The following is a 21601-nucleotide window of genomic DNA, read 5'->3' on the forward strand; positions in this document are numbered from 1 at the left end:
GTATATTCTTTCTAAAAATACAGTACATTTTTTTATTTGCTTTATTTCCTTTAGGCAGGAGGGCAGCTGAACAGCTCTTTGGCTGCACTTAAGGCAGAAAAGGATAGTCTAATGCACTCTATAAGTAAGAAAGATGCCGATCTCTCCTCCCTGATGAAGGAAGCTCAGCTGAAAGAGTATTCTTTACAGCAGGAGCGAGACCGGACCATCAAGGAGCTGGGAGAATTACAAGGCAAACTCAAAGAGAAGGTATGGACAGATCTAATTCTCAGAAGTGGGTAAAAAAAAGTGGGTAAAATGCATTAAATAAATAAGGTCTTTTTTGAATTTGAGTGATATTTTTAAAGATATTATGTCTTTTGTCTGTCTTATACTAATGAAGCCATGGATTGATCTGTATTGTGCTAAATTTACTTGTTTGTTACTTTGTTTTTAAAATAAAACAATTATCCAAGTAATAGTTTATATTTTATAGAGCTGAACACTGACGACTAGTGACTGCCCACTCAAAACATCCTAGCAACTCCTTAGCAATCATCCTATCAACTCCTTGGCATCATCCACCCTTGAAACCACCTAGCAACCACCCATAATACCATTACAGCCGCATCTATATATCTACTTGTCCAATAGAGTTGAAAAAAAAAATGGCCCAGCATTGCATCCGGATTCTTTATTTAACAATTCTTAATTGAACCATCAAACAACAGCAGTTTATTCCTCCCATGCTTTTTTGACCATATGATGGCTGTCATATTCCGTGACCGTTCTTAAATAATATTTTTCTGCAAAATTCAAAATGGTGACACCCAAAATGGTCGATATGGGAAAACTGCATATCAATCGACTTGGCACGCTACACTGATTCTATCAAGTCTCATACTTTTTCATGTATAGTTGCAGCCATTGCTAAAGGATGTGATTTATTGCAGTATTAATGTTATTGTTAATTTTAATAAACATGACTTGTGAAATTCCTGAAAATTGACATCCCTATTTTGGGACCACTGTAGCTTTACACCCATATACCAGCACTGTGATCAAGTAGCTTTGTTCACAATGTGTTTTATAGTTAAGTCACGAAGAGCAGCTGCAGCAGAAGTTGCTGGATGAGCAGTTTGCACTGCTGCAGGCGACAGTCACTGAGGCTGAGAACATCATTCAGGATGCTGTTGCTACACTAGATGACCCCCTGCACATCAGCTCTTCCAGCTCCCCAGGTAGTGCCACTCTTCAAAATAAAACTTTAACAATTATTTACATTGTGGATGATCTGCATAATTTTAGTAAAATATTCTCAATTTGACTGTCACTAGATTACCTCATTAGCCGAGCAGAGGCTACACTCAACTCCATTGATAAGCTGCAAGTGGGCCACTCTGAGTATGTGAAGAAAATGAGGGGTATGTTGTCTCTTCCTCCATCTCTCCTTCAGCATTTTGTTTGTGTGTATGTTTGCATATTCTTTTTATGCTTGTATGTGGTTTCTTGTTTCCTTTGTTTTTGGGTCAGATGCTGGGAATCTCGTTAGGGCTCTTACTAAGTTTTCGCATCTTACTGCTGACACGATAATCAGTGGAAGTGCGACGGCACACATGGCCCATACTGACAATGCTGACCGTAAGAGCACACACTTACATATGCACAAACCCATAGATTGTGGATAGTGTTTTGTTATATGCAGATTATGTGCTTTTTTGGAAGAATCTCACAAAAACCATCAAGAACATGTTCAGGTGACATTTCACTCCAAAATCGAAAAAAAAAATTTTTTTTACATTTTATTTTATAAATGGATATAATTAATATTATTATACATACATTGTATGAAATGATACGGTTCGACACAACATCGAAGTGACTGACTGAAAGGGAACTAATGGTCCTCTTAATGGGAAAAATATTTATAATTTTATAGAATGTATTAATTAACTAATATTCATCAGGGAGCGAGGGTTACCATATGTAACAGGGACATTTTTGCATACAATCACATTGATATATCAAATTTTATTTTAGTTTGTTTCACAATATTACATTGATATTTCTGGTCTTTGTATCAATATTTTAATTCATTTATATGTTTATTCATATAATTTACTGCACATCATGGATTTAATTGTGTTTTTGTAAGGCATTGAGATGTATTGAATCATGCCGGATGTATCATATTGTAAGCTAGTTTGCCTTTTTGCCCTGTTTTGCCACAGGTCTGACAAGCTTAATTTTCTTTATGATGTGTGTTGGTGTTTTTTTTTTCTCGTTTTTTTTTTTTTTTTTTTTTCTCAGGGAGAAATGTGAACCTGAACATATTTTCGTGAAATTCCCTCTTATATAACTACCTAAGGTGTATATTTTTGTATTTGTATCAGCACGTTTATATGCATTTCTATCTATAGGTTTGACAGAGCACTGTAAAACTTGTGCCACCCAGAGCCTGCAGTATCTTAAGAATCTTAAATCAAAAGCATCTCTAAAGGGGGCTGATCCTACCTCGATTCAAGCAGCGGTGCAGAAGATTCTTAGAATTGGACAGGTGAGGTGCAAGGAGACACACAAGCTGTCTATATAGGTTGCTGTTTTGCTTTGTTGCTGGTTCTTCTGATTTGGAAAAATAAATAAACCATTTCAGAGTACATAAATATTAAGATATAAGATATGTTGTGACAAATATTGATTTTATTTATTTATTTTTAGTTATACCACCTAACCCAATATCCAGGACTTTATTTACATATTAATGTATATATAATAATTATATATATAATATATATATTTTTAGACTTTATTTGACCCTCTAACTCTAGCACTCTTTATTCTAATTCTATTCTTAAAAAAAAAACACTTTTAGACTTGCACTCTATTCATTTGCTGCTTGTTTTCTTTAAAAAATAAAAAAAAAACTAACACTAGCTTTCTAATCTTTTTGTATTCTGTTTTCTTTTCATTTATTATACAATTAACAAAAGCAAAAAAAGACCCCTAACACTAGCTTGCTCTATTCTTTTTCTATTCTAGCTGTTTTCTTTTTATTTATTATATTATTTAAAAAAAACCTTCTTACATGTACTGCATTAAACTAACTGAGACTTGTTATAGCACTTGTATATCATTGCTCTTTTGTTGATTTTGATTGCTTCCATTGTCCTCATTTGTAAGTTGCTTTTTTGGATAAAAGCTTCTGATTGATTAATTGTTGTTGTTGTTATTAATTTATAAATTTATACGTTTTTTTTATGCTGTAATTATATATATTTAATTGTTCAAACAATTAATATATTTTTTTACTCCAACTTTTCTGGGGTTCTCTTCTTGTGCAGGATCTAAGGCCAAAAGGCATAGATGTTGGTAAAGAAGAGCTGGGAGATGTGGTGGATAAAGAAATGGCTGCTACCTCTGCTGCTATTGAAGAGGCTGTTAGGAGAATTGATGTGAGTATAAAGGGTACAAAGTTGTTTATTAGACACAGAAAAGCAGCTGGTAAAACCTTCTTGTAATATAGCAACTTTTTATTGCAGCATATTGTGCAGCTTTCATATGAAATTGAAACTTCAAACCATATACATGGTGTCAAATCTCTGCTGTACAGTCCCAGTGAAGTTTTAAGTGTTTTGTCACTGGTTAAGTTGAAGTCTCAAGCCTTTTAAGGCCAAGCTTAAGTTCCAATAAGCCTTACGTTCCATTCTTTTCTCAGAAGTTCAAGTTAAGGATGAAATCCCTTTGGTAATAGTTTTCAATTTCCTGCTTTAAAACTAAATTACAAAATAATTCATTTAAAGATTTACTTGTTCATGAAATCATGAAAGTATATATATTAGCCCCGAGGGATGCCAGATTGGAAATAGGTCGGTAGCTTTTTAAATTATCCATGTCTAAGTTTCGATTCTTAAGTACAGGGGTAACAGCAGTCATTTTTACTGCAGCTGGAACAGCACCATTAACTAAGGATTAATTAATTATTTTAACAACTGCTGGACAAAGATGCTTAAAACAAGCCTGTAGGTAGGGGATAAAGCATCAAAGTTGTAGTTTCCATACCTGAAACCATTGTAACAAGTAAAGCAAAGTCAAGTTGCACAAAATTTGAAAATGCAGTACCAAAAAAATTGGATAAACTGGAATAAGAGGCGGTAGGAGAAGACAGCAAAGAAACATTTGGACATTTGCTATTTTTGTAGGCTGTAAACTTACTACTATTATTAGCTTTGAGCAGACCACCAGTATATTTAAGAAGATGTATGGGATTGTGTTGATGTTCCTGAATTAAGCATGCAAAATAAGCAGATCTAACTGATTCAGTTTCAGCTCTGTATTCACTAAGGAGGTCCTTCCAAGCAAGATAATAACTATTTAAGTCTGAAATACACCACTTCCTCTCCATTTTTTGACAATCAGCCTTCTTTAAACAAAGATTGTTCTTATACAAAGAAGCAGAATGATCATACTTGATTTCAAGAAGAGGACCAAATAAATCCAGGATTGTAGCCAGCACATTATTTAGCTGTGATATTTTATCATCCAAGGACGTTAAGCCCAATTCAGTGAAAGGTGCAGCTACAGCAGTGGCAAATTCAGTTCGATTGATTTCCATTTTTGAAACTTAACAGTGCAAGATGTAGGTACACATGAAAATAATAAATCCAGGTTGAAAAATACTGCGAAATGGTTAGAAAGATCAATATCAACTGGAGAAAGCTGGGACACAAACAACTCACTGGCAGTCAACAGGTCTAATGTGTGACCGTTGCAATGAATAGACCTGTTTACAGACTGAGTAAGATTGAAACATTCTAATAATGCCAAAAAATCTTTGGACATCATAGAATTAGTTTGGTGAATGTGTATACTGAAAAATGAGTATTCCCTTAAAGGGATGCTCCACCCCAAATGAAAATTTTGTCATTAATCACTTACCCCCATGTCGTTCCAAACCCGTAAAAGCTTTGTTAGCCATTTTGGAGAATATGAGCTGTACGCAGGCAGCTTACGCTCCTCTGTGTTTTCTACGTATATATTTACACTTTGATTTGAAAGAAAACAGCGCATCCTTGTGTCGCGGCTGACACAGAAGTGTGTAAACTGTAAGTCTCCAAAATAGCGCTACACTGATGTGGATAGACACAGAGGAGACAAATTGTTGAATAAAGTCGTAATTTTTGTTTTATTCGCGTACAAAAAGTATTGTTGTCGCTTCATAACGTTACGGTTGAACCACGGATGGCAGATGGACTATTCTGACTGTCTTTCATACTTTTCTGGACCTTGACAGTGTATTTTACTTGCCAGTCTTTGGGACAGTCACAAGCCTCCCGGTTTTCATCCAAAATAACTTAAATTGTGTTTCAAGGACGAACACCTGAACTCCGATGAATATATCTTGTCCGTCTAAACAGCCCAGTATTACAGCAGAGATAATAAGTGTCCTTTGACAAATAATAGGTCCAATGTAAACCCAAGAGTTGGGAAGGGGTGTACCTTAAAATCAAACTGGAGGGATCCACAACATGGTCCCAAACAGTTGCTACCCACAGTGCCTCTGCCATAGGCCAAACTCCATTAAGTCTGAGAATGTCAGTATTAAAGTTGAAAGTTGCTGTAATCATTGAGAAAAGTAAAAAAAATTATTTGTTTAGACAACAGTGTTTGACCAGTAAGGACAGCATCTGGGGAAATTCTTTTGGTGTAACATGTTTTTTTTTTTTTTTTGGAGTTTCAATTCACATTTATTAGCATTTGTGACACAAAAGATCCCATAAACTGGAAAATATGTAGTTTTTTGTGACTTTAGTGTGCCTTGAAACCAGGCCTTGGATTTAAATTTTCCTCTATGATGGACTGAACCTAATTAATCCTACAAGATACCATCCCAAACTGTTAGGATTAAACCATGTTTAACAATTGTCCCACTAGTATTCTGAGTTGTAAACTCTTCTGGATTTGCAAAACATGGTTAAATTAGACTATATTATAGATGTACCATTTGGTCAAAACTCTATTATACTCTGTTATGATTATTTTGACAAACATTGCAATTGTTGTTTGGACTGATAAACAGTTAACATTCTTATTTAACAAATGCTTGGACGTGAACGCATAAACAAAAAAAACAAAAACAAAAAACAACAAAAAAAAAATCATAAATCACTTACTCTGTAGTGAAAAAAAAAAAAAAACGATTTTCAGGCCTGGAACTATCATAGCAAATAATAGAATCATTAAAGTCTTGTAAAATTCATAGAATTATTTACAGTTAATAAATTTGTATGTATTATGTTCTGTTCTGTCCTCTTTTTTTTCCCTTCATATTAAATATCTTGGCTATTGTTTTGATCTTGGTTTTAATTGTTTGGCTGTTTAGGAAATGATGAGTCAGACCAGGAAGGACACAACAGGAGTCAAACTGGAGGTCAATGAGAGGTCAGTGTTTTTGTAGGCCAATAACCCGTTGGATTTTTTTAAACCAATTGTTAATTTTAAATTCACTCATTTAAAATTCAGAATACATGTATGCTTTCATTCATATGCATTTTGTCTTCAATTTTTTTTTTCTTCAAGAATCCTAAATAGCTGCACTGACCTTATGAAGGTAAGATTAAAACATATGTAATTATAGTTGACTGAACATTTGGTGTTCCATTTACTTCAGTGATATTTTTATTCAGTGAAAAAAAAAAAAAAAAAAACGTTATCTGTGTTATGCTTTATTTTATTTTAAAACTTTATTTGTCTTTCTTACATTGCAATTACATTAAGCACTGCATAATATATGAAATATGTATAAATAATTGTTAATATCCTGCAGGCCATTCGTCTTCTAGTGTTGGCATCCACAGACCTGCAGAAGGAGATTGTGGAGAGTGGAAGGGTAAAGTGTTGTTAAAACTACTATTATTATCCTTTTTCATTCTTGTTTTATCTTTGTTATCCTTAGTAACCTAAATTTGTACTTTAAAGTCAGTTTGAGTGTGTATTGGTCTGCTTCTGATATGCATTTTTTCTGAATTTCTAAAGACAAATCTCCATAGTTTTATTTGAATTGAGTAACGTTACCTGAGTGATACCTCAACATGCATTGCTGGTATTTATCTTTCAAGGCGCAGCTTCGGTGAGAGAGTTTTATGCTCGTAACTCTCGCTGGACAGAGGGTCTTATTTCTGCCTCCAAAGCTGTAGGATGGGGTGCAACACAGATGGTGTATGTATCTTTGCTACTATTTACCAGAGTCAGTCTGTCTTAAGTGGTCTAAAATTTAAGTGGAACTTTCTGCAATCTTTATCTTCTTCTAAAAAAAAAAAAAAAAAGTTCAAAATATAATAAATAAGAATGTTCAAGAATGTATGTTATTTGTAATCTGCTTTAGAAATGAGTTTTTGTTTCAAAGAGCTAGAACCAACTTGAACTAATACTCAGGTTTTCATAAACAACTGGGGTCTCATTTATAAACATTGCGTATGCATAAAATGGGCATAGAAACATACGTACGCAATTTTTCACGCACATATCATGATTTATAAAAAATTAACTTGTCGTAAATATGTATGCACCGTACGGACATTCAAGACCATGCGTACGAACTCTTTTTCCTGGAGTGAGAAAAGTAATGACGTAAACAACAATTTTAAACTCTGTTTTCATGTCGATATACACATTTACAGTAAATACCCCACTCGCATTAATAGAGATAAACACTAAAATTACATAATTTTACAAAAAACATAATTACATAATTGTATTAACTATAGGCTACATAATTTTCCTGTGGTATGCAATAATGACAGCTAGGAGTGCTATAGGTGCACAATAATTCATCTTTAAACTTAACTATAGATCACATGTTATGAGGAATATTTTCGCGAGAACAATCCGCACTTACTTCGATATTATGGTGGACACTGCTGGATTCAGTGGTCGAACGGTCCGTTGTCCGGTATAGGACCAATGATAATAACTTACTGTACAACCGCAGCTCAGCTGCACGGAGGTGTTGATATCGTGTGAAGGCATCTCCACAACATAATAAAAAATACCACTATATTTGAAGGATATAACTAGGAGAAAACGGTAAGATTTGCACATTTCCTTTTTAAAATACTTTGTCAATGACGAGTCGAATCAGACATTTGTATTTACACTACAATAAATATATCTGTTTCCACTAAAAATAGCTAAAAGATGTTCATCAGCAAAACTGCATACATTTAATTTGATTTGAATTGTTAAAAAAATGTAAAAACTATTTGGCCAGTTTAAAAGAATGAGATCAAATCTATTCTAAAACATATCTGATAACAACTTTAAACCATTTTGTTTTTATGGATATTTTCATATAGTTATTATAGAACATAACAATAATTTTTAGCAATGAAAATTCATGTGTATGGCATAATAGTCCCCATCTCATATTTCCTTAATGTCTCGGTGTTAAACACTGTGTCACGTGCATGGGAATAAACATGGAAACGATATGCAGATGAGGTTATGCATAGTAAAACAAGGCGTTGTAAGCTCCATATATGGTTATTTGGAGGAGGAGACAAGGTGGAGATGAACATATGCACAATCTTCCCCTGATGGGGATTTATAAAGGGATTTTTGTGCAGGTTCTGGCATACACATGGTTTTATAAATCTGAAACCTTTTGTGCGTATGCAGAATCTAGCTTTTGTGCCTATGTACACTTTTAAGATGAAATCTACGGAGAGTTTTTTAAATGAGACCCCTGTTTATTTGTTGTATGCTGTGCCCCATAGACGGCCACTGTGCTTAAACCAAATAAAACAAAAATGGTGGTTTTGCAAGTTTTGTAGTTAACAAAAATACCAGTTACATAGTGATACTGTAGCAGCAACACTACCAATTTTATTTTTTAGTGAGCCACAACCATTCTCTACTGGGCAGATGTTTCAGCCACCTGAGTAAAAACATCCTTTCAGGGATGCATCATTCCAGTCGTGCGTTGTAAAAAATATGGAAAAAAAATTAATGTGTTATTGCTTGTCATTTATTTACTTTTTAGTTAATCTATTCAGTGGCATCAACATTTGAATTTAATAACTGTGAAATTATCATAACCTTCAATTAGAATGTCATTTGGGTCAAAAACAACGACAAATAAAGATTTCAAAAACATTATTTGTATTTTAAAAAACTATTACAAAAACATTTGTCTTTGAGTGCATAATTTGCATATCAACTTGAGGAAGTGCATTGTAGTTGTTGTTGTTGTTGTTGTTGTTGTTGTTATTAATGAATCTATGCTTTCCCTTTATAAAAGGATTCTGCTGATAAAGTGGTGTTACACACTGGGAAGTATGAGGAGTTGATCGTCTGCTCTCATGAGATTGCTGCCAGCACTGCACAGCTTGTTGCAGCCTCTAAGGTTTTACTTTTATATCAAAATATGGATACCAATTTCCAAAGCAGAGACTGCATTAGTTTAGTAATATTTTAACCAGTTTCCTGTGGGGTGTGTTTAATTCAATTCAGATATCAACTTATGGTGTCTATTGACAGCCATAATATATACACTACCAGTCAAAAGTTTGGACACACCTTGTCATTAAGTGGTTTTTCTTTAGTTTTAATATCTTCAACATTGCACATTAATATTGGAGACAATCAAACTACAAAAAAAAAAAAAAAATTTGTTAAACAACCCAGAATATGTTTTAACACTTTAGTATAGGGACCACTTCTTACTATTAAAGGGATACTCCACCCCAAAATGAAAATTTTGTCATCACTTACCCCCATGTCGTTCCAAACCCGTAAAAGGTTTGTTCGTCTTCGGAACACAATTTAGGATATTTTGGTTGAAAACCGGGAAGCCTGTGACTGTTCCATAGACTGCCAAGTTAGTTACACTGTCAAGGTCCAGAAAAGTATGAAAGACATCGTCAGAATAGTCCATCTGCCATCCGTGGTTCAACTGTAACGTTATGAAGCGATGAGAATACTTTTTGTAAGCGAAGAAAACAAATATAACGACTTTATTCAGCAATTCCTCTGTGATAAAGGAATTGTTGAATAAAGTCGTTTTTTTTTTTTTTTTTTTTTTTTTTTTTTTTCGCTTACAAAGTATTCTCATCACTTCATAACATTACGGTTGAACCACAGATGGCAGATGGACTATTCTTACGATGACTATTCTGACGATGTCACCCCAAAATTTTCATTTTGGGGTGGAGTATCCCTTTAACTATTTGCTTATTAGCATGCATATTACTAGCATATTGGCAATTTATTAGTACTTAAAAAGCACATTTTCTGCATGAACATATTCTACATCCCTAATCCTACCCAATACCTAAACTTAGCAACTACCTTAGTAAACAGTAATTAGGAGTTTATTGAGGCAAAAGTCGTCATTAATAGTTAATTAATAGCAAGAATTTGATCTTAAAATAAAGTGTAACCTATATTTTAGATTGTTCAAAGTAGCAACATTTAGCTTTGATGACAGCTTGGCACATTCATGGCATTCTCTCATCAGATTCACAAGGTAGTCATCTGGAATGGTCTTCACACGTGTGCCTTGTCAAGAGTGAATTTGTGACAGTTTTTGCAGCCTTAATATGCTTTAGACCATCAGTTCTCTTGTGCAGAAGAAGAGTGGATACAGAGTCAATAGACCTATTAGTGCTCTTACAACTACTGTACAAATTAAGTACAGAATTAAGCAAGAAAAACTCAGTTAAGTAAAGAGAAAAAATATTCAAAAACTTAAAACCTATTCTGGGTTATTTAACACATTTTTGTCGACTACATAATTCCATATTTTCTCTGTCATACTTTCAATGTCATAATTTTTATAATTGTAGATATACAGACAGACAGCCAGGGATGGATGGATGGATTAATTGATTGTTTGACTGAGTAAATTTTAAACCGTTACATTCCCAGTCTAGGGTCAGGTCAAATAATTTTTTTTTTTTTTTTTTTTTTTTTTAAGTATTATTATATATATATATATATATATATATATATATATATATATATATATATATATATATATATATATATATTTTATATTATATATATGTATATATATATGTATGTATATATATGTATGTATATATATATGTATGTATGTATGTATATGTATGTATATATATGTATGTATGTGTATGTATATATATGTATGTATGTATATGTATATATATATATATAAATATGTATGTGTAATTTTTTTTATATTTATTTGTGTTTTTAGTTATTTGTTGGTGAGTGAGATTACTCCACCATCACCACAAAACAAGGAGGAAGCAAGTTGGTTTCCGGGTTGGGCTAAGGCCAAAATAACCACCGCAACTAAAAAACTATAGTCTTTTATCCTATAGTCTAATTATCCTAAAATAATAATAATAATAATAATAATATAAAATAAGACAGAGGGTCTGAAAAACATGCACACATACAAAACACATCTCTCAAAAGTTCCTTCTGACTGCAGTAATTCAGCGTTAAATTTTTCTTCTTGTGCATAGTTGTAGTATTGAAATAATTATCTCCCCCCCCCCAAATTGGAACACATTATTATTATTGTTATTATTATTATTATTTGCTACTGTAGTATATGTTCACATTCCAAACCTGGATATGTAAATATGTAAATGGTCCATAATGATCTATACTGCATTGTCTTAACCAGTCTGCAAGGAAATGCATCACAAAATGTGACAATTGTGTTGAAGTCTGGAGGTCTGCAAACTATTTCATGTCATATTTTGTATCATTTGCATTGTTTTATCTCAGTACTGTATTTTACTTTATTTACTTTATACAAACTTTATTATTATTTAAATGTTTTAAGGCACTGCCTCACATCTTTGCCTTTCTAATTACAGGTGAAAGCTGACCGTGGCAGTAAGAAGCTTGGCGTTCTTCAGCATGCCTCACGCCATGTTAATGAGATGGCTGCTAATGTGGTGGCTTCCACCAAGACCGGGCAGGGCCAAATCGAGGATAAGGGTCAGTGTGATGAGACAGGGCTTTTAGGTCATGCTTCCTCATGTTTTTCTTCAATAATAAATGTATAGTGATGCTATTTATTCTATGTAAAAAAAACAACAACAATTTTTCCTTTCTAATTTGCATATTAAGGCACCATGGACTTCTCCGGCATGTCTCTAATTAAGCTAAAAAAAGAAGAAATGGAGTCACAGGTTTGTTTATTTGTTTCTCTTTTTTGTCACATGCATAATGAAATTGTAAAGTTTATGTGTATCTGCATGAAAAACTTGACCTACTTTTTTGTATAGGGGAACTAAGGAACTGAGTTATGTTGTATGCTTGGTTTGAAAGATGGGTTTTTAATCAGGATTTAAACTGACAGAGTGTTTGCTCTAGGGCTGGGAGATATTTTTTATATATAAAAAAAATCACTATTATGATGTTTCAAATCATTCGGTATCGATGATTATTGAAACATTTTTATAACCTATCTTAAACAAAGAGCAGTACAAAAAAGGTTACATTTAACCACTGTATTTTTAATTTACCCTGTTCATTAAGACAAACAACTTATTTTAGTTTTAACAAACACAAAATTACATCAAAACAAATATCACCTTTCTTATATTTTATATGCAGATTAATTAAGTGTTAAGGAAACATTTGGCCTGTCTCCTGAGGCCACAGGAGGGTGCAATGAGCAAAATAATGCACCTCATTAAACTGTTTATTTAATGCAATGAAATAACTCTCTGTGGAAAAAGTGCATACCATCTTAAACTAATATTTATAAAATATTATAAACTAATATTTCTAAAAATATATATCAAATATAATTTCCTAAATTGAATAATTAAGAACAAAACAGCATTATGTATTTATGCATAGCTTAATAAAATGGATATAGTCCATAGATGGTTTTGGTATTCTGGGTATTATCAGTTGGCCAAGAATTTTATTACTGCAGTGAATGTGATTGTCCAAAGTTCTGAGGAGCTAGTCCATTCAAAGCTTTACAGATAATGAACAAAACTTTACAGTTTCAAGTAATCAGCAGAATTTTTACTTGATAACCTAGTTCTAGTAAGCACTCTATCTGCTCCATTGTGGACCACATTTTGCTTTTTGACAGTGAGAATATGTGCTGTAACTTAAAAATATTGAGGTGGAAGGATGCCATTTTGCAAAAACCAGTCCCTCCAGGATCTTGTGGGACTTTTTTCTGATTTTTGCGACCTAAAATGACTGATTTTGCGGCGGCTTTCTAAAAATTTAAGGCAATATTTGATGCATTTCTTTTGTTGGTTCGCAGTGAAAATATAGCACAGACAACATTGTTCTAACATTTCTATTACCTTTCTGACCTCAATAACCATTGGACTCAAATTTATATGTTACAGTATAACGTCTGTACATTACAATACATAAGATTTCAATTACCACATAAACAGAGTAAGGAGAGATGATAGTGGCAAATGATGTGTTAGTGTGTTATGTTTAAGACAGGTTAAAGAGATGGGTCTTTAATCTAGATTTAAACTGACAGAGTGTGTCTGCCTCCCGAACAATGTTAGGTAGGTTATTCCAGAGTTTGGGCACTAAATAGGAAAAGGATCTGCCGCCCGCAGTTGATTTTGATATTCTAGGTATTATCAAATTGCTAGTTTTGAGAATGCAGCGGACATGGAGGACTATAATGTAACAAGAGTTCGTTCAAATACTGAGGTGCTAAACCATTCAGGGCTTTATAAGTAATAAGCAAGATTTTAAAATCTATAAGATGTTTTATAGGGAGCCAGTGCAGTGTTGACAGGACCGGGCTAATATGAACTAGAACTTCCTGGTTCTAGTAAGAACTCTAGCTGCTGCATTTTGGACTAACTGGAGCTTGTTTATTAAGTGCGCAGAACAACCACTCAATAAGGCATTAAATTATCTAACCTTGAGGTCATAAACGTATGGATTAACATTTCTGCATTTGACATTGAGAGCATAGGTCGTAATTTAGATATATTTTTGAGATGGAAAAATGCAGTTTTATAAATGCTAGAAGCGTGGCTTTCTAAGGAAAGATTGTTATCAAATAGCACACCTAGGTTCCTAACTGATGACAGAGTAGCCATCAAGTCTTAGACAGTGTTCTAGGTTATTAGAACCTGTTTAATGTTTTGATCAGAATGGAAGAGCGGTGTTTTGCCTCGCAGTCACCCAGTTGCCCTGCAGCAGAGGCTCAGTAACCGGAACCGAACAATGTACAGGACTCCCTGAGCTAGTCGCATCCAAAGCCGTATCTACAGCCCTCAAATTGTTACTGTCCTCAATTAAAGTTTGGATGCGTGTCTCTACTTCTGAAGCCTTCTCTGTCAACCTATTTCCCTCCATTTATCACATGTGAATCCCTCGTCGCCGACAGAGAGAACTAGCAGCCTGTTGTGTTTACAGGGTAACCCAGGAAACCACTGTATTTCTGCAGTTCCATGAGTGCCACCTACTGTCAGAGAGTGAATTTACACTTTCTTTTAAAGTCAGTGTTGACAAATTGAACTGGTTGATAGAAAAGATGTCACTCAGATCATGTGTGCTTCTGTTTGTGTGTTGGAGAGAATGCACGCTTTACAGTGCTTTACAACGGCGCAAACACAAGTTTAGCAATCAGTTTGAAGTGGGCTTTGGCTGAATACATGTTGTGATGACACACAATGCATCTAGGCCCGAAATCTGGGGCAATTCAGAAAAATTGAGAGCTGCTTCAAATTATGCAGAGTTAGTTTGATTTTGCATTAAATTCTGCAATCACAGAATCGCAAAATTTTAGAGGGACTGAAAAACTAGAAATATGACTTTCAAACAGTACATGCAGGGTCCTAACCAGAAGACATGACAGCACATCCATCAAGAGACAATCATATTCTGAGGTCTTATATTTAAGGATTTCTGGTCCAGTCATTAAGAGATTTTTATCTTCTTCTTCTTAAGTTTAGCTAGGGCTGTGCAATATTGAAGAAAAATGTGATACCTTGTTAAATAATGTGATATTCGATATGTGATACAATATTGCTTAAAGTATGTATAATCTATTTAAATTACATTTAAAAAATTTTAATTACGAAAATTATAAAACCAATATATGTTTCACATTCTTTCTTGGAAAAGAATCACTACAACTTCTGAAAGTGACCAGCAGTGTTTAAACATTACATAAAAAGTAGTGTCACATCTGAAAATGTAATTTTAACATCAATGTGAACATACAAACAAACAAAAAAATAATGTAACTTTGCTTTCCGTTTATGCCTATTACTTAAAGTACACTTTAGGTACTTCTTCATATACCACATCAAAAACTATAGCCTAAGAAAGTTCAAACATGATGAAAGGCAAGTGAACAGTCAAATACACAATTTACAAGCATAGATAAAATAAACAGTAGTATTCAGGTACAGAAATGTAATTGTGTAAAATAACACTGTAAAGTGTTCACTTTATGAATTAAATTTAGATTAATAGCTGTGTTTTGTTGTTTGATTAACATTAGTGACATTCTGCAGCACGTATTTAAAGGCTGCTGTCCCTTTAAGACCGACTGCATGGATCCAGTATAATGATACACATCCGATTTCTTTCTCAGCTGTTTGCATTTATTTAAAATATAACAGACTGCGTTTACGAGAATGATTGTCGAGACTGGTATTTTGACATTGTTCTGTGTCTGTGGGTCTGTTCAAACACAAGGAGATGTGAAAGATGAATCAACTCTGTGTTTGCACGCTGTCTGAAATGCGTCTGTGTATGTGCGCATGTGCGCACGCTTCAGATGTGTGTCAGACAGCAAGACGAGATGGAAAAGAGTTGTTTTCTGCACTTATTACAATTAACTCTTTTTAACGTCAAGCAATTCTCTGCTATATGCATCGACCTAAAACTTTTACCTTTTGAAATGTTTTCATTGAAGTAGTCTATTAAGATGATTCAGATATCGCATGCATTGCGATATGCATATCGCGATATTTACATTTGCGATATTTCAATAATTTCAATATATCGTGCAGCCGTAAGTTTAGCATGAGAAATTTACTAGTCATCCAGCTTTTGATATTGTTGTAGTAATTATATGGGATGATATTAGACTCAAAATGATTAATATGCAAGCACAATTATCCATGTACTGCATACATTTTATACATGTATCTTACTAACCACAAACAAATACTTTTTGAGTCTGTGGAATTCAGGATTAAATGATTGTGCAGCGATTTTTACAAATGTAGACATGTTTGTGAATACAAATGTTCTGTTCTGCATTAATATATCAAAAATTGCTCATGTAAAAAGGAATTCGTGCTTAAGTGGATCAGGTGACACGAGTGCATTACTTGACGTCTAGTTCGAGTATAACTTGTTCGGTTCATTTGGATCTTTCACGTCCCCCACACACAACTCTCTTCTGAGTCGATTCTATTTGATTCATATGAAGTTTGATACTTTTGTTCTGCCCTTTTAGCCTTGCCCAATCCACACACACACAGCTCGCGATCCACGTGCAGCTGAGCCACAGAAAATCAGTGACCACTAGATGGCACTAGCCCCAGTCACATGTGTGCATTCCATTAAGTATGGTTTCATGAATGTTACATTGTGTTTTCTTTGTTTCTTTTTGGTATGGCTATTCTCCCCTGCCCGTAGAAATACAATAAAGATGTTTTATTGAACTTGTTCTAACTTAACTTGTCTTAAGACACATAATAGCTTATATTAATTTTGCCAAACAAGAACTTTGTGATGGTACCTTGTTTTTTTTCCTTCTTTCTTCTTTTTGTTTTTTCTTTCTGTAATTTAACAGCACGTTGTCAGTTATTCCTTCCTTGTACGCTATTATTATTATTATTAGGGGCAAGCACCAAAGGTGCTTAGGCACCTACTGTATCCGTTTGCATGATTTTCTTGTTCTTCTGCCGCAAGTCTATGGCACCCCATAGAACCGCTTGCAGGAAAGTTGTGAAATTTGGCAACACTGATAGGGGACAGTGAGAAAAGTCACCATAGCAAATTTGGAGTCTCAAACTCTGTAGCACCACCACTTGTCCAAAGTTGCACTCATGTTTATGCTTATAACTTTTGAACCGTTAGCCAGAAAATTAAAAAATCACAAGGTTTAGTTTTTTCGCTATTTTTAATTGTTTTTCTTTTTCGAACTCATCCTAGGCCGTTGCACCGATTGTCACGAAAATTAAACCAGATTATCTTCAGACCATGCTGGCAAAAAGTTATGGAATTGGATATATGGAAGTTATGGAAGTTGATTCGTCCAACCGTTCTTGAATAACATGCGAAAGAATTCTATGAAAAGCACGAAAAAATGCATGTGAGGCTATATCTCTGCAATGGTTAGGCATATTGAGACAAACTTGGTGTGTGTTATAACAAGCATGACCTGAGACTACCTGCAGCATTTCGGCACTGTGCCACCTAGTGGTCAGGAGATAAGAAAAATGCATATTTTTGCTTATAATTTCTGAATGGTTGGGCCAAAAATGACAAAACTGGTTTCTTTAGATTCGATGCAATTTTCCCATGTAATTCATTTTTGGTATCTTTGGTTTTGGTTATTTTTATAAAATGCTATAATTTACGAATGCATTGACGTATCATTACGAAACTCGGTAAGCATCTTTGACACCATGCCCTGATGGTACTCAAAAAGTTTGGGTTCAGCGCCACATTGTGGTCTAAAGATATAATGAAATTTATAAAAATGCTAATAACTTTTGCTTACATTAGCCTATTGTAATTTTTGCCATTATTGACTGAACTTCCTGTCCACCATTTTGATTTATGTTGAAAACGTACTTTTTCGAACTTCTCCTAGACTGTCAGTCCGATTTTCAATGAATTTGACTCTGATCATCTTCAGACCATGCTGGCAAAAAGTTATGGATTTTGTGTCGATATAAGAAACGGTTCTGGTTTAGCACGTCAACGAATTTGCTGGAAAGATGCCAGACTGCATCTGAGGGCTGCATGTCTGCAACACTTTGACATATTTACATCAAACTATATATGTGCCATTGTCACCTCAAACTGATCACGCCACATCAATTTGGTAACAGCGTCACCTATTGGTCAAGAGTAATAAACCATTCATTAACTGTTAATTATTACATTTCCAAAAATGCTAATAAATTTTGATTGTGTTAGCCTATCGTGAAACTGGTGTCAAAATATTCCTTAGGTCATGCCGACAACATAAATACCAATTTTCGCTCAGACATTTCGAACTTCCTTTCCACCATTTTGATGCATGTTGAAAACTTTATTTTTTTTTAACTCCTCCTCGACTGTTGGTACAATTTTCACCAAAATGATTTTCCGACTGTGGTGACAAAATGTTATGGATTTCGTGTTGATAAGCAAAACCATTTTCGTACAGCGCTGCTACAAATTTAAGGCACAGTGCCAAACTGCATCGGAGGCTGTATCTCTGCAAATATTTGACATTGATACCAAACTTTGTATGTGCCATTATCACCTCACCCTGACCATGCCACATTCATTTGGTAACAGCGCCACCTATTGGTCAAGAGTAATAAACCATTAACCATTAATTATAAAATTTCCAAAAATGCTAATGAAACTGGTATGAAAATATTCATTGGGTCATGCCGACTACATACATACCAGTTTTGCCATAGTCAGCCGAACTTCCTGTCCGCCATTTTGATTTATGTGAAAAACCTACTTTTTTGAACTTCTCATCAACTGTTTGTTAGATTTTCACCAAAATCGAGTCAGATGATCTTCAGACTGTGTTGACAAAAAGTTATGGATTTTGTGTCGATAAATGAAACACAGTGCCGCTACAAATTTTAGGCATAGTGCCAAACTGCATCTGAGGCTGTATTTCTGCAAATATTTGTCATATTGACACCAAACTTTGTATGTGCCATTGTCACCTCATAATGTGGTAACAGCGCCACCTATTGGTCAAGAAATCATATTACTGGTGGTTGTATTTATGATTTTTCAGCCATTTTGACAAAAATAATCGTAAAATGGTTTTAATTACTCATTCCTGCAGTTGGTCTGAGGCTTGGTTCTGTAGTACTTGGCCCTGTAATTCCTGCTTGCAGCTATATTTATTATTATTATTATTATTATTATTATTATTATTATTATTATTATTATTATTATTATTATTATTATGCAAAGATGAAGTAGACGATGCTGATTAGCCATCTCTGCACTGCAGTATGAGAGAAATGCACCTTTCATACCTTTCATGTTTATTATCATAATAAAATACAGTCAACCAAACATATAGATAACACAATAGAATCTAGATACACTGGTTAATTAAAACAGCCCGTAGTACAACCCATGCCATTCAGGCTGAGCTCGGGCCAAGCACATATTTGCTCATGTGAAGAGGATGATTTTTCATGTGTTGAAGACCATGATTTATTTTTTTTTATAATTTTTTTTTTTTTGGAAAGCGGGTAAACCACAAAGCCTGGTTTACATAGGCCTAATAAATAATAGTCTGTAGCATTCAAATTCAAATAGCCAACATTGTAAATATGGAAACATTTGGATTTGTTCCAAATGAGAGAGTTAGCAAGAGGATTATAGGGCCAAAAAAAATCCAGAATAAAGTCATTAGCCTATAATGCAAGATTAAACTCATTAAATATCCAGAAAAATGTATAAATAAAATATTAAGAATAAAAATAATTAAATTTAGAGAATAAAGTCATTCATCAGCATTTTCAACTTACAGCCGACACTGACTGAAAACAGTTTAGTAATAAGTAGCCTATATAAAATATGCTCTAGCTATTTATGGGATCCCTTTGAGCGCGGAATAGCCTATGAAACGCTCATTTAGTAGACTATAGTTTAGTTTAAGTTAATTTAATAGTTTAATTAAATATAAACGTGTGATTACTAATGGCTTAAATGAGCGACTTTAATAGCCCTTTTAATAAAGGGCTCGCAAATTCCCTAGCCTGACGTCCCGGGGCTATTGTGTTTTCCAGTCGGGCTACCAGAATGTATCACCACTCTGCCCGACGGCTATCTTGAATGCAGATCTCCACGGGTCCTTAAACTCCTAAAGTGAATTGTATCAAACTAAAGGCCATAAAAAAAAAAAAAGTGTTAAATTGTATAAGAAATATCTTAATTTCAAGAGGTCTTAAGGCCCGTTCACACCAAGGACGATAACTATAAAGATAAAGATATAGTTCTAAAAATCGTTTTCAGTATCCACACCACAACTATAACAATAAAGACAAAAAAAAAAAAAAAAAAAAACGCACCACAACTAGAACAATAAAGACAAAGAAAAACGAAATCGTTGGAATCACTTTCAAAAAAAATTTTTTTCCAGCTGATGAACAATAAAAAAATTGACGGCCAATCAGAATCCATCCTGCTGTAATGAGCTTGAGTATTTAAAGCGCCAGACAAGCTTGCGCTTAGAATAAACAGAAGATATCGTTCGCTGGTGTGGACACTAATATCGTTATCTTTATAGTTATCTTTATAGTTATCGTTCTTGGTGTGAACGGGCCTTGGGGACGGAAAGACAGATATGGCTGGATTAAACTACAGAAGACGATGATGTCATTGAATAAATATGAGCCCTGCATGTTCAAGTCAAAACGCAGCATGGATATCTTTATTTGAATGTATTTGAAGGGAACTGACTGTCCTCAGAAATGTGTCGTTGGCATTTTAATTTAATTTTACCTTGAATTGAAATTCCTGATAAAGCAACGTTTATGAGCATGGAGCTGCTTTGTTTACAGCTGTTACCAGGGAAACCACAATATTTCAGTGCTCCTAAAGTGCCACCTCTGGCAGAGAATTAATTTGCATTTCCAACAAGCCTTTCTTGCTGTTTATGGTCAGATCAATGCAAATATCAACATAAGTTTTTATGCAGCAAACACATAGAGTTGTAAATGAGAAAGTTAATGTGTCTAGATATACATCTTTACATAGACATTTTTAACAAACATCATTTTTAAAAGCAAAAAGGAATTGTGTGATCAACCCCTTATGCCTGTCACTCAGAGAGAGAAGGAAAAAAATGCCAAGGTCATGGCTTTGATTCCCCTTTTTTGGAAACTGTTTGGCATGATGGTGGAAAAAAGGCTTATGTTTTTCATTAAATAATAATGAATATTTTCTCTGCTTTTGAGAATCACCAGCTGTCATTACTTGAAAGTGCTGGACAAGTGCTTGAATTTAACTTAAAAATCTCTATGAAACTTAATGCAGTAGTTTGGCACATTTATGAATGATAGTGTTGGGGAAGTTCCTGAAACAAAGTAGTACTTTTGTGAGTAAACTTGATACAGTGCATATAATTTAACCTTGGTTAACCTTTATTTCCTCTCCCAGGTGAAGGTTCTAGAGCTTGAATCCATGTTGGAAAATGAGCGTCTGCATTTGGGTGAACTCAGGAAGAAACACTATGAGATAGCAGGTGTCCCTCTAGAGGAGCTGGCTCAGGACAATGGCCTGAGAGCCTCTCCACATGTGACTGCTGCCCCGTCCTCTCCTAAACCCTCTAAACCCACTCTAATGAAGAAACCAGCTCTTGCACAAAAACCCAACATCCCACCCAAAAGCACGGTAATTTTTT

The 21601-nt window shown here is 34.3% G+C and overlaps 1 protein-coding gene across 1 annotated transcript in view; it reads left to right on the forward strand.

Moving 5' to 3' along the window:
• hip1rb (huntingtin interacting protein 1 related b) overlaps window positions 1–21601 on the forward strand; it is an 80112-nt gene that overhangs the window by 56554 nt on the left and 1957 nt on the right. The window contains exons 18-31 of the mRNA XM_042734007.1: window positions 55–249; window positions 1073–1220; window positions 1317–1403; window positions 1513–1620; window positions 2400–2536; window positions 3321–3431; window positions 6359–6417; window positions 6556–6586; window positions 6803–6865; window positions 7094–7198; window positions 9275–9379; window positions 11847–11970; window positions 12103–12164; window positions 21358–21591. Coding sequence (XP_042589941.1) covers window positions 55–249; window positions 1073–1220; window positions 1317–1403; window positions 1513–1620; window positions 2400–2536; window positions 3321–3431; window positions 6359–6417; window positions 6556–6586; window positions 6803–6865; window positions 7094–7198; window positions 9275–9379; window positions 11847–11970; window positions 12103–12164; window positions 21358–21591 — 1569 coding nt within the window. The remainder of the gene's footprint in view (window positions 1–54; window positions 250–1072; window positions 1221–1316; window positions 1404–1512; window positions 1621–2399; window positions 2537–3320; window positions 3432–6358; window positions 6418–6555; window positions 6587–6802; window positions 6866–7093; window positions 7199–9274; window positions 9380–11846; window positions 11971–12102; window positions 12165–21357; window positions 21592–21601) is intronic.

Source organism: Cyprinus carpio, chromosome A3, assembly GCF_018340385.1.
Source record: "Cyprinus carpio isolate SPL01 chromosome A3, ASM1834038v1, whole genome shotgun sequence".
NCBI lineage: Eukaryota > Metazoa > Chordata > Actinopteri > Cypriniformes > Cyprinidae > Cyprinus > Cyprinus carpio.